Source organism: Apostichopus japonicus, chromosome 4 (assembly GCF_037975245.1).
Source record: "Apostichopus japonicus isolate 1M-3 chromosome 4, ASM3797524v1, whole genome shotgun sequence".
NCBI classification, from domain to species: Eukaryota; Metazoa; Echinodermata; class Holothuroidea; order Aspidochirotida; family Stichopodidae; genus Apostichopus; species Apostichopus japonicus.
The window spans coordinates 27,370,193-27,384,819 of record NC_092564.1 but is presented as its reverse complement, the minus strand read 5'-3'; the positions used below and the strand labels follow the sequence as shown (position 1 = coordinate 27,384,819).

General features: G+C 38.3%; 1 protein-coding gene across 15 annotated transcripts in view; it reads left to right on the top strand.

Moving 5' to 3' along the window:
• The window catches only part of LOC139967003 (talin-1-like), a 121,347-nt gene that overhangs the window by 27,213 nt on the left and 79,507 nt on the right, over positions 1-14,627 (top strand). For all 15 annotated transcript variants that reach the window (XM_071970585.1, XM_071970581.1, XM_071970575.1 and 12 more), the window contains exons 5-10: positions 4,880-4,934; positions 5,671-5,774; positions 9,356-9,434; positions 9,869-10,011; positions 13,052-13,179; positions 14,413-14,476. In XM_071970585.1, coding sequence (XP_071826686.1) covers positions 4,880-4,934; positions 5,671-5,774; positions 9,356-9,434; positions 9,869-10,011; positions 13,052-13,179; positions 14,413-14,476 — 573 coding nt within the window. The remainder of the gene's footprint in view (positions 1-4,879; positions 4,935-5,670; positions 5,775-9,355; positions 9,435-9,868; positions 10,012-13,051; positions 13,180-14,412; positions 14,477-14,627) is intronic.

Here is a 14,627-nt window from a genome sequence, read left to right as displayed (position 1 = left end):
AGCAGTGGGGGGCGGGGAGAGGGGGGAAGTGGTCATTTGTTAAACAATTGAAACAGTTTAAGTCCGAAAATCTTCTAATCTTCTAACAAATTAAGTTAAATAGTATTACTTTATGGAATTGATAGTCTTGGTACATTTAGAAGGAAGAGTTCTTGGGCAGTCAACAGGAGGTCAGTGGGTCATTGGGGGGGGGGGGGGAGAGGGTAAAGAAGAGACACAAGTCCAACTTTCATCATTGGTCAATGTGATGTAATTGTCCTGAACAACTTCCCGTAAACAGCTATGCAAAATCTGATTCCATTTGGAGGGATGTCACAGATTTAATGCTCCAATCACACACAAGGCTGAAGACTTAATCAAGTCCAAATATTTCAAAATCGAGCCACATGTTAAACATGCTTCAATTTTCTTACGTGTTTCCTTATTGATTACAATGTTTATTTTCTGTCATGGAGACGCTGAACGTAAAATATTGAAGTTCGTTACATGATCTAATGTTTCAGTTTCAACACAATTTAACATTTTATCTTTGAAATTATGAAAAGAAAAGAACAGAGAAAAGCAAAAAGCTTTCAGTTCTTAGCAGCTCTATGACATCACAGATTTACATAATGACAGCACCCAGGCAAGACTTTTAAACTAGGATATGGAGTAAGATTTTTCTGACCTCTTTTGGGGGGAGTAGTTCTTCACAAATGATCTCTGTCATAATTTAAGATAAAGATGTTTTTGTTGAGTTTGTATCTCTTTTAAGTAGATGGGGACATAAGTACTGTATGGATGGGGACATTTAAGTAAGTAGATGGGGACATAAGTAGATGCATGGACATAAGTACTGTACATCGTAAATTACTCACACCTGTGATTTTGTAGGTTTTAATGGGACTGACAGTCATAACTTTTCATTGTATTAATCGTTCAGAAACTTCCTTGCCGTATTAGTTAGCATATCATTAACTTGCCGGGACTGTACTATTCAACTAGTATTACAGACCATCATTACTACACAATGACATGTCAAGTACTGTCGTTATTGTTTCGATGTCACTCGTCAAATGGTATAGTGAATTAGCGATGACGAGATTCTTTAAGTGAAACTGAAAATGTTTGATAGTCTGGTAGATTGTTCAAAATGTTTTAATATTCAACCTAGAAACAAGTTTTTAAAATTTTGGTTGTAGACAGATAGGAAGGTAATAAGGTATCATTGCACTTCCTGTAGTAACAGAACAGTAAGCAGAGCAGAGCTTCTGGGTTCCAGCAAAATCATGTAGATAGTAAACTGACCCTGTATAGAAAAAGTCAGTCATTTAATACTGAATGGGAGAATTCTGAGAAGTTTATAGAAAGGGAAAAAATACAGGGCCCCATGTTTGAAATGTACAATGCGTGTGTATGTGGTTCACGTACTGTGTGCTATGCTATACTGTAGCTGTCCTTGCAGTGAGCTGCTGTTATTTGCTTCTTAGTTTAAGCTACTGCAGAATTATGTACACATTTCACCACTTTGGAGCACTCTGAAGCCACAATTTGACCTCTTGCCTATAGCTAAAGGTAAAACAACATACATACTGTACTGCTTGTTATGTCATACAGTGCTCAATCAATACAATACCAGATTGTATGATGCATAATTGCATATCTCCATTCAGTTTTGCCACACTTTGAACCTGGGGATTATATATCTGCCCACAAAATGCTGTATGTTAAGTACATAATGCTTGTTATGTCATTACGGCAATTGTACTTACAGTACCTTTTCCTTCAGTGCGCCAGATGGTGAGTTCATGTTAGGTTACATGAGGCATGTCTGTGTTGTACATGGGAAAAGGTTTGATAAATGGTGGTAGAGGGTGTTATCTAAGTAATCCTACTGTAGCTAACATACCAAAACAGATATGGTGTTTACTCTACCCTCGTTATATATCATAATATATTATAAATATGCCTTTCATGGAAAGGAAAAACACAATATACTGCAAAACCTTCACTGTGCTGAAGTTCATCTTTTACAATACCACACCTCAGGAAGTATCAGTGACAACTACAAGCTTCTTGCTGAAACATATTGAAGGCAGTAATGTTAAATATTCCTGGTTAAATTAAACTACATTACCATATGTGTGTATAATATAGTTTTTCGGTAAGGACTTTCTACCTCAGGGCTTCCTCAATTCCTTGCATGGGTGATTCTACTTTCTGACAATTTGATTAGCCTCTCGAGCCGATCCTTGATGTTCCGCAGACTTTGTTTGACAAAAATGCAAATTTTTTGGGCCGGCCTGTAAACATCAATTTTTGTTAGGTACAGTGAATGCTTGTTAATAGTCAGTGAAGACAGTCTGTGCACAGTAATAATAGTGATCTATATATGAGAAGGTTAAGAGTAACAATCGATTATCCATTTAATCCTACTCGACTGTCCCCATTTGGACAGAGTGAACATGATGCTATACTGTACGTACCCAAAGAGAACTGTGGGTTATTTTCAGGCAGCCAAGTGCCTTGACACTGTCTGGCATTTTCACTGTCATAAATATCCAGTTTTATTGAGCTGCCTGTACTGACAGGCAGTAATGTTAAAAGGTAGTTAACTCGTCTGGCATACTGTGCTGCTATTAAATGCACAGACCTGCAGTGACTGTAATCAAGCTATTACTTTTCTCAGTTCTGTGCTGCCTGAGGAAGGCAAGTTCATAGAGGCCTCTGTGCTTAGTTGTTAATTAGCAGAACATCATGTTGGTGTTTCTAGCAATGTATAACATAACCCGCAGCTCTAGCACAGTCCCCCTAATATTGTACTTCACCCTTTTCTTACCTGTCTCCATTCTCTGTATGCACTCAAGTTTTCATATAGCCTACAAAAGTTGGTAACATTAAGCACTGCGCCCCCCCCCCCCACCCTCCCTCCCCATTGACAAACTTCAACGTCAACATCCACATCTTAACTTAGGTGACCATTTTTGTTTCTTTATATTTACTTCGTTCCCCGCTTACCTGTCTCCCCACAACCTTAGTTTCTTAGTTTCTTATGTTTCTTTATATCTAACATATTTGAGGGTATGTGATGGCATATAACTGATTCACATACACATTTGTTAAAATATATCCACATAGCTACTTGGAAGTATGACCTAGATAAGAATAATAGAGTCCCCATGCAGTACCCTGGAACTGCAGGTGTAGGAATTTAACCCCATTTCTTTATATTATAATCCATGTACTTTTATAGACAGACTAAGGTAAAGAAGTTGGAGTATCAGTTGCCCTTGGTAGATAATTTTTGTTGCTTAGCAACAATCCTATATGGATATATACTTTCTTCATGTACTTGATGGATTTAAATGTCAAACCATATGATTCTTCTTTCCTTGCTGAGTGGCTTTCTGCAATCTTCAGTAAATACCAATTATTGTATGTAAAGAAACCATGTCGAGATTCTCTGTCTGTGCAGTAGTTGTGATGCATATATTGTAATGCCGCTATATGAGAGAGGGCTATGATCTGAGAAATATAATGAATGGTCTGCTATTCGCCGTCTATGGTGGTGAAGTAGTCCAACCGCCCATGGTGATAGGTTGGCCCCTGTGTCATGATTTACTGTGCATTGGTTTTATACTCCACCATGGTACATGCCCACTGTCCATTGTGATTAGGTGACCACTTTTGAGTGGGTTCTGCTCACTCTGTCCTTGGTGATTCAATGGCCATTGTCCTTCATATGAAAATTTTCACTGAAACCCAGTACACAGTGATTTGGTGACCACTGTCCATGGGTATTTGTGATTGCAGTCTTTTAGCTGAAAGTTTGGTTGAATCCCATTTTTTGCAGAATGTGCAGAGCAGTGGAATTTTTTAATGTAGTTTATGAGAAAATGTATAAGACAGTGTAAATACTAACTACCAGATATCAGGGGCAGTTCTTGGGTGGCTCCTGTTAGTTTCCGGACCCGTTAGTTTCCTCCCCTGAAAAATGTTACTTTCCTCCCTAAATCATAGGAAATTAACGTTTTTAGGGGAGGAAACTAACATTTTTCAGGGGAGGAAACTAACATTTCTCAGGAGAGGAAAGAGAGAGAGAAGACAAATTGGCTAGGCTATGTGGAAAGAGTTCATTTTTAGTAGTGTACGGACTAAGAATTATTCATTACACACACTTTCAGGATTGTAAAGTTACTTCGGTATTCCATTCCCACAATGAATACCATACTAGCAATCAAAAGAAACTCAATTGATCTTCCCATTACCACTTTGAATTCCACGCAAGTAAATCACCCCATGATCGCATACAGTCCTATGCACACAATCTGGCCTTTTCACAAACACTATTTATCTTTCCATCACTGAACAGATACACAAATAAGGTACCCCGTCACATTTCCTATTTTCCTTCATACTAACACAACTTTCTTTATCCTACTCTATGAAAGAAAATGTGCCGTCAGAGCCTGCACCAGAACAGCAGTCTTCTCCTTGAAAATAGTATGTTAGTTTAATATATAACCAAATGCGTTGTTTTCCTTGCTTAACATTACTTTTCTCCCTTAAATCTTTTCCTACAGTTATTCCACTTACTACATCTATTCTTTCCACATAGCCTAGCCAACATGCCTCCCCTGAAATATTTTAGTTTCCTCCCCTCTGATTTAGGGGAGGAAATTACTGTGTTTTAGGGGAGGTAACTAACCGGTCCTCAAACTAACGGGGCCCCCGTCTGGAGTGATATAACAAGTGACTCGTTGTCCCCAAACCATTAATTCCCCCCCCCCCCCAGGTGACAGTACCACCAAAACTGTCCAGCAAAGTGTTCCAGTCAATTGAGTAGTTTTGAAGTAAAATCATCCTTAATTTTGTCTTGTTTTTTTGTTCTCTCATACAGATCGATGACAGCCACACAGCTAGTCAGATGCTGGTTACTATTTGTACCAAGTTGGGTAAGTTCCGAGGTTGACAACACCGTTGAAATCAATTTTTAACGCTAACAACTTTATATCGTTACGGCTGCTCCTCTTTAGCGTTTTCCTGCTGTAGCAGCAAGAATAAGAAAACCAGTAACAATGACACACGCTTGTTATTTATCCCTGAGATCACTGTACTCACAGCCCTAGCATATAGGTAAGTCTTGCTGGTAGAACCAAAATCAGATGTAGCTGCCCTGCCCCCATATGCCCTATATACCAGTACCAGGGCCTAGCTCTAACAGGACCTTTCCACCTTCCTTTGGTTCATGTCATCCAAAAGTTACTGTATCTTTGAAACCTGGTCGTCTCTATAAGGTTTTGCTGGCTATTTTCAGGTATACCAGATCTCATCTGGGCTTTTTAGCACGTGCAGATTTCACCTAAACTGGGAAAGCTGGACCACATTTCTATTTCTCTGAGATGGGCTTGAACGGATCATATCGGAAAATTAGTCATGACTCAAGTGTTATTGATCCTCCAAAGATGAAAAGACTTGACAAATTTGGAAAAGTCAGTTTTAGCAGCTCCTGTCCCATTTACCTAGCAATTTATAAACTGGTAACATTATATCACTCTGCCTCTCCATTGGGTGCTTAGACGGTTCAAGGCCCATCGCCTCTTCCTTCCAAATCCTACCGTTGGCTATAGCTATTATCGTCCACAGTGAGTTGAGTTTTAGATATATTTTTTTCTTACTTCCTTCCTTCAGGGGTGACCAATTATGATGAATATTCATTATGTCGAGATGAGGACGACCCATCTGACCCCAAGGCCAGGAAAGACGCCACCTTGAATCGGGGTACTTTGAAAAAGGTGAGGAGACTGAATGTTTAGGAAGTCGCTCGCAGTCTATGTATGGATCTATCATCATTAAAAAAAAAATATCTGATGTTATAGTAATTGCATTTAAAATGCTCCCATCAGTTCGAAAGATTAAAATGGAAGGGTTTAACAGTTTAAAGTCGATCTCAAAATTGGCAAAGCTAAGGAAGCTCATCATCGTACACCCCCCCCCCCCCCCTACCACACACCAAGTTTGAAGGCTGCACAAATTTGGTCAATTTTTGGTTCCTTGCTTTAGCAAAAGGAACCTATGCAGTCAGGTTGGCGTGTGTGTGTGTGTGTGTGTATGTGTGTGTGTGTGTGTGTGTGCGTCTGTGACACTTGCTTGGGTACGCTCTATCTCAATAAGGGAATGTTGGATTGAGGCCAAACTTGGACTATAGATCCGCCATATGGAGAAGGTGTGCCCTATTGTTTCTGGTGCCCACAAAGGTCACCAAAGGTCAGTTATGGTCCAAAAACCGAAAATATTAAAACTGCAATAACTCCCAGTGCCAGTGTGTGACAAGATTGATATTTTGGGACAAGTTGTGAACTGGTTAGGGGAGCATTTTCAAACTTAACGGTCATGCGATCCGAGGTCACCAAAGGTCAATTAATGATAAAAAACTAGTTTTTTGGGGATAACTTGAGAACAAAATGTCCGTTAGGGTTGGGAGTTGCTTCAATGTTATCCAATTGTTGACCCGCATCTGGGTGACCCTTGACCTCAATTTGACCTCTGGTGACCTTTACATGTTTTTGGGGATTTTTACAGTTTCGATGCTATTTTCAGATGTCAAAGGTACCTTCTGATCATAAATGTCATCAGGTTGACCCCGTGTGACCTTTATGTGCTCAGTTATATTGGGTCAAAGTTTTTCGGTCGGAGTTAGGATGGTTGTACAGACTTTGTTTTGTTTTTTGGAATCAGGAGATTAAACTACATCTGAAACCAAGGTCAAAAGGTCAAAAGGTCAAAGGTCACATTAGCAAAAATGTGCTTATTTTGGGAGGAAACGAGCAAAAAAGTAAATGTTTGGTTTTGATGCTAGATTTGGATCTCAAAGGTACCTTCCGATCAAAAATGTCAATTGGTTGACACCCGTGTGACCTTCCTGTGCGAAGTTATACGAGGTCAAAGTTAATTTTCAGACATTTAATGCAACAACTCCCAGTTCCAAGGTGTGGCATGCTTGATATTTTTGGACAAGTTGCAAATGGTATAGGGGAATATTTTCAAACTTAACGGTCATGTGATACGAGGTCACCAAAGGTCAATTAATGTTAAAAAACTAGTATTTTGGGGATAGCAAATGGGCAAAGAAGAAAATGTTTGAATTTGTATAGTTTGATGCTCTAATTTAGGTCTCATCAATCAAAAATGTCAATAAGTTGACCCAAGGTGACCTTTGTATGTTAAGTTATATGAGGTCAAAGTTAATTTTCAGACGTTTAGTGTAATAACTCCCAGTACCAAGGTGTTACACAGTTGATATTTTGAGACAAGTTGCAAATGGTATATGGAAATATTTTCAAACTTAAGGGTCATGTGTTCCGAGGTCACCAAAGGTCAATTAATGATAAAAAAGTAGTATTTTTGCGATAACTTGAGAACAAATTGTCCGATAGGGTTGGGAGTTGCTTCAATGAAATCCAATTGTTGACCCGCATCTGGGTGACCCTTGACCTCAATTTGACCTCTGGTGACCTTTTCGTGTTTTGTGGATTTTTACAGTTTCGATGCTATTTTCAGATGTCAAAGGTACCTTCTGATCATAAATGTCAATGGGTTGACCCCCGTGTGACCTTCGTGTGCGAAGTTATATGAGGTCAAAGTTAATTTTCAGACATTTAACGCAATAACTCCCAGTGCCAAGGTGTGACAAGGTTGATATTTTAGGAGTAGTTGCAAATGGTATAGAGGAATATTTTTAAACTTAACGGTCATGTGATACAAGGTCACCAAAGGTCAATTAATGATAAAAAACTAGTATTTTTGCGATAACTTGAGAACCAAATGTCCGTTAGGGTTGGGAGTTGCTTCAATGTAATCCAACTGTCTCCCCGCATCTGGGTGACCCTTGACCTCAATTTGACCTCTGGTGACCTTTTCGTGTTTTGTGGAATTTTACAGTTTCGATGCTATTTTCAGATGTTAAAGGTACCTTCTGATCATAAATGTCAATAGGTTGACCCCCGTGTGACCTTCGTGTGTGAAGTTATATGAGGTCAAAGTTAATTTTCAGACATTTAGTGTAATAACTCCCAGTACCAAGGTGTTACACAGTTGATATTTTGAGACAAGTTGCAAATGGTATAGGGGAATATTTTCAAACTTAACAGTCATGCGATCCGAGGTCACCAAAGGTCAATTAATGATAAAAAACTAGTATTTTTGCGATAACTTGAAAACAAATTGTCCGTTAGGGTTGGGAGTTGCTTCAATGTAATCCAATTGTCGACCCGCATCTGGGTGACCCTTGACCTCAATTTGACCTCTGGTGACCTTTTCGTGTTTTGTGGATTTTTACAGTTTCGATGCTATTTTCAGATGTCAAAGGTACCGTCTGATCATAAATGTCAATGGGTTTACCCCTGTGTGACCTTCGTGTGCGAAGTTATATGAGGTCAAAGTTAATTTTCAGACATTTAATGCAATAACTCCCAGTGCCAAGGTGTGACAAAGTTGATTTTTTTGGACAAGTTGCAAATGGTATAGGGGAATATTTTCAAACTTAATGGTCATGTGATCCAACGTCACCAAAGGTCAGCTAATGTTAAAAATGTAGTATTTTGGGGGGGAGAAAATGGGCAAAGAAAAAATGTTTTAATTTTTACAGTCATGCTCTATTTAGGTCTCACCAATCAAAAATGTCAATTGGTTGACCTCCGGGTGACCTTTGTGTGTGAAGTTATGTATACAAGTTCAAAGTTAATTTTTTGACATTTAATGCAATTAAATCTCAATGCCAAGGTGTGACATGGTTGATATTTTGGGACAAGTTGTGAATGGGGTGGTGGAACATTTTGAAACTTAAAGGTCATGTCATCTGAGGTCACCAATGTTATCATATCTGTTGACACGCTTGTTGGTCTCTTATATTTCTTACATTTTCGACACCATATTTAGATCTCAAAAGTGTCTTTTGATCAAAAATCTGATCACATTTTGTGATCACAAAAGTGTTGGCTATAGTGTTGGTTACTTTATGGGAACATGTAGGACCACAGTTACTTGGACTATTTGAGCCCAATCTTGCTTGACAATATTATGTGTATTGTCATATACCCCAAGCAAGGAACCACAGTGCCCTTGGGCTCTTGTTAATCTTTGACCTCAATTGACCATGTCACCTTTGGCATTTGTCATCTAATATGGACTTGAGGGTTTTGAGGTATATGTCCATCATGGCCAAAACATTGTTTGCAGCTTTTGGAACATTTAACGCCATGACATGATCAGTTATAGAGGGCGATACATCTCATTGCATCCCAGGCACACACCCATTAGATTTGAAGTCTGTTAAATACTGGACCATATTTGATCTCTGTGTTCTCTCAATATCTAGGATAAAGACAAGACCTCAATTCTGAGAGATGAGAAGAAAATGGACACTTTGAAGAGGAAGCTTCACACTGATGATGAATGTAAGTATAGTCAGGGAAAGAATTTTATCCAGTATTTTTAGGTAGATTTTATTGGTCAATTTGTGTGAATGGCATGCTGCACTCTTACTGTACTCTCATTGGCTGTCAAAAGAAGAGAAAACCTAGTATGGCTGTTGAATAAAAGTTAGGGACTCTATCCAATTAGTAAGGGACTCTTACAAATGGCCGATTTACTTCCCCACCCAATAAACAAGTTTTGATTATGAGTGTTATAAGTTAAAGCTATCTCTCAAAATAGCCAGAGTTATTGAGGGTCTGAAAAATCTTTCCTAAGCTAGCCTGAAGGGGGTGGGGGAGGGATGGGAGATGGGGATGGGGAAGGGAATGGGGATCTGTCTCCTACCGTGGGGTCAGATGTACCATATTTTGTCCTGAAATGTTTTGTAATAATCGTCTCTATGTTTTGCTGGCAGTGAATTGGCTGGACCACACCCGCACACTGAGAGAGCAAGGAGTGGAAGACACGGAGACACTCATCTTCAGAAGGAAGTACTTCTATTCCGATCAGAACGTCGACAAACGAGATCCTGTGCAGTTGAATCTCCTCTACGTCCAGGTAAGGTTACACTCGCTTTAAACTGAGGATTGAAGGCATCTGATATTACATCCTCTCGTCTCTCTAGAGTTTTAACAGCTCCTCACGTCAGCAGCTATTTGCAAATCTCCCTGCTAAGTAAAAATCTGCCTCATAATTATGTACCTTGATCGCTGCTAAATGGCATATATCGGTATTAGATTTTCCAAGAATGAAATGAAGTGAAAACAGTCAGTTACATTAATGTGCCAGGATTTTGCAAAAAAGAAAACGTCAATGTTTTTGGCAAGCCGACAAAGTTTACACGCCAGCGGCAGTGAAAGTAAAATTTTCTACTTCACATCCTGCCGAATGAAATGCGTAGAATTGCATTTTTTTCTTTGTTTTTAGCACTGCAATGAATAAAAAAAAAACGTAGGGGGAGGGGTCCGTAAGCAAGCTGTCTATCAGTAGGTGATGATATGATGAATAACATTGTAAGAATTAATTGCTTTCAGAAGGTGATGATATAATGAATAACATTGTAAGAATTAATTGCTTCCTGAATGAATCAGTCATTGGTACAAGCCAAGTCGGATATTGCTTCATCTGGGCAAGAAGAGGATCAGGATGGTTCAGTATTGAGAGGATATCCGCCATTATCAGAACATGTTTCCGTCCGGGAATTAAATGTACATGACTTTGCATTCATCAGGGTCTGACTAAGCTTATTGATTCCCTTTCAGCTTTCATGTTTCTATTTAAGTTCATTTTCACCAAGTAATGACAAAGGGGCTTACCGAACTCTAAAAGAATTCCCAAAATAACTCTAATTTATGGAAAGTTTAAAGTGTTTCTCTTGCTGGTTTTGGTTTCTGGTGAATAGTAGACTGTCCAGTGATATGCATAATATGTATATATATGTATATGTATATATATATTTATATATTTTTTTTGGGGGTGTGGTGAGTTGCAATTTTAATCAGTGGATTAATTCTGAGGTGACTGCAACATTTCTAACCATTACATCAACCACTACATCAACATGGAAGGTCTGAGAGCAATACATACGTTTCATGAAAACGTAAGAATTTGGCTATATTCACTGCCTTCTGTTTCCCTATTAAAAGGGAAGCATGCATTGGAAATAAAACAACAATGTCAGACTTGATTTAATGTAATGAATTATAACTTCCTGATGAAGTTGACAATTGTACCAGGCTTTTCCTTATTTTGCTTTGCAATGTGGTGTCACAAGTCCGGGAAATAAAGTTACTCAATATAAGGATGTCACTTTGGGGGCAATGTTCGACAAGTCAGAGAATGTCGAACAAAATTTGAATCCCGTCAGACATGAACACCCACACATCAGCCTAAACCATCAAGCCAAGAGGGACGAACCAAAATAATATTGACTTATATCACAGGTGGACAAAGTGTGGGCCCATTTTGCCCCAGGCAGCCGTCTGGCAAATTTTATCTGTATCTCGCAAGATGGTATTCAGACCCTGTTAGTGTGGCCAGCGGGACCCTATGGCAAGGAAAACACATGAATGATATGTAATTTGGGGAGTTTGTTTAGCGGCTTGAGGCCTACTTGTGGTAGAATATACCACAATTTAAACAGAGTGACACTGTGGCATGTAAGATCCATTTGTGTGCATCCCTGACTTACATAAGAAAGAGAAGCTATCAACGGAATATCAGCCCCCCTCTCCTGCCCCCCCCCCCCAACCAAAAACAGAAACAAGAAAAAAGAAGATGAGAAACAAATTGAAACTTGCTGGTTGCAGTCTTGCTGAGTTAATGCCTTAGTAGCAACTGATTCAATTTCTATTTTGGAATACTTGTAGGCTTTTAGTAAGCCAAAAATTATTTTATCTTAAAATTTTGTGGGTAATAGTATCCCTCTATAGGATATTGTTTCATCTGAATATGATATTATAGTGGATCTTGATTTATTGATTCTTTGTCCCTGCAAGGTGTAATCATTTTTTAAAATTCTGAGTAAAGAATGATAAAATTCTCAATTTGATATTTACAAAAAAGAAAAAAAAAAGACCATTGCATTATTTGAGATGGGTAAATATGTCTCATTTAGGTGTAGTTGGGTGGTAATGCCCACTTAAACTGAATGCCATTAGGTGTAAATCTTTATTATGCATCCAAAATGTTTGTATGGTTAAGTGACAATCTTCTCCCTAAATATATACTATATATAATATATAATATACTGTGCTAAAAAGGACTTTCTGACAAGTTAATTGTCAGTCTTGCTCTTGAATATAACCTGATTGTTGATATCACCAGTGAAGGAAGTTTTTTGTAGGTTCTATAAAAAGAAGATTCCTCTGTATTTTGTAACTCTACACAAAGTCCTAACTGGAAAATTATCTTGTTAGTTTGTCGTGTCAAGTATCACAAACAAATATATAAATTTCCCTCTCAAAAATTCTCCATCTCTTTGGTCTGTGACCCTATGTCTAACTCCTCGATAAAGTTCAGTTTTCTTCTGTCCATAGCATAACGTTGGGCCTACAGTCTGTTAGGACAGATCTGTCTATGCCTAGCCTAGTTTTGTATATATCAGATTTGGGACTAATGTTCTTCCTGGTAGCAAGAGGGTAACTAACTAACTTTAAAACTTCCGGTCAAAAAACTCAAAAGTAAATATTTACGTTATTAAACTTGGCACACGCCAATGGAACCTTTAGTACAGTATATATATATACTTAATCTCTGAAAGGTGAAACATTAAGCCATCAAAGAGAGTATGGTGGGTAATTTAATTTAAGTTTTGATTACCTAGTTGTCTTGTTTTAGCAGTTTATGATCCAGCATGCTTTTCTCCAACCTGAAGTGACCGGAATAGCTTACTCGATATATCTAGCCAAGATTTTGAAATTTAAGCAAGTGAAAATACGTAGTGGTTTTTCCTGATAGAGATGATACTGGGGGATTAATAGACAGAGTGGAAAACAATGGAAAATGACTATAAGTGACTTAGCGAAATGATGAAAAGGACTGGTCCCATTTGTGAAATATTGATGTATCTTTGTTGTTTTGTATTTCATCTCTCTAGTCTCGTGATGCTATTTTAAACGGCACCCATCCCTGTTCCCAAGAGGAGGCCACCCAGCTCGCCGGTACCCAGTGTCAGATCCTGTATAACGATCACCAAGAAGCCAAGCATAAAGCCGGTTTCTTGGAGTAAGTATGAACAGTCCTTGATGGCGGGTGGTGGTGGATGAACGACAATCAATACTTATGTCATTGGGAACTCCAAACTTACGTTCTCGATAGTTCGTCGACAACGTTCAAAACTTAAGATTAACTAGTTGTTGACGTGTACCTGGTAGGTGAAAATCAACAAGTAGGAAAAGCAGTTTGTGTATTCATGTACTGTGCTCTTGATAGATGGATCAGTTAGCAGTCAAAATTAAAAGATTTGTGAACTCGTTGATCTAATTCATCTAATTCTTGGTCCATCAACAACGTTCCAAAGGTAACTTTCTCAACTCATGAGTCAATTTCTTGAAAGGTCGACGGCAAACTGTCCAAAACGTTAAGTTTGTGAATGCGATTTTAAGGACGTAATTTGAAAATTTTCAATATATGCATTGAAGTCGGAGGTTACTTCCCAAGGGAGGGAGATAAGGATTTGAAGAGGACAAGGAGGCGGGGGTGTGATTAGGGTATGTAGGAAAGGACGAGATTATGGAATTTTGTTTCAATTCAAAGATCCTTTCTGTAATCCACATGATATGTAGGACTTTTTACATTGTGGCACTGATGTACACAGTAAGTCACACCATTATTAGAACATCAGTTCCTTGAAGTAATATTGTCCAAAAGTCAGTTTCCTGACATATCATGCAGTTGTCTGCATGTGACCTCCATTAATCGTCCCGCTCCTGTGATACTCAAGTTACAATGATGAATGGGAACCAAGTACACGTACAGTATTGCTATGGATAAAAGCAGGTGTTCTGACGGAAATGACTTGTATCATTTGCAGAGGCGTATTTCGTGAACTGAATATATTATCCTCTCAAAATAGTAATAAACTGCAGATATGTGTACATATACCTACTTAGAGAGATTTACATGTTGGCTCTCTCAACTTTCCTATGATCCTCTTTCGTAAACTCAAGATTTAATCGTATGGCACTCGATACTCCGTTTTCGACAGCTCAATAACTCACTTCAGATTATGTGGTTTTTTTTAAGTATGTCTGCACTGAGGATCAATTTCAGAGATTTGGGAAGTTTTTAACATGAAATGATTCAATTCAGAGATTAATGCATGTGAAATATTATTTGGAAAATGATACTTGATATTTCAATTTTTAATCAAGTCCTTCCATCTGATAGATTAATATTTATTAAGGAAGGAGTGATTAATTTTTGTGTCTTAAATATTCTCCCAAATCTGATTTACAGTCTGAAGGTCATGCTACCCAAAGAATACGTCAAGATCAAAGGGATTGAAAAGAAGATATTTGTGGTAAGGAGAAACTGCTTGTATGCTTTTAAGTTCCAATGCTTTCTGCTTTTAGTAATTGTAATTTTTCTTTCATTTTCAAACCTGAGGCTGTTTTGCCACCGTTTTACGTTGTGTCATTTTTGTTCATTTTGGTATGTCGTATATATAGCCG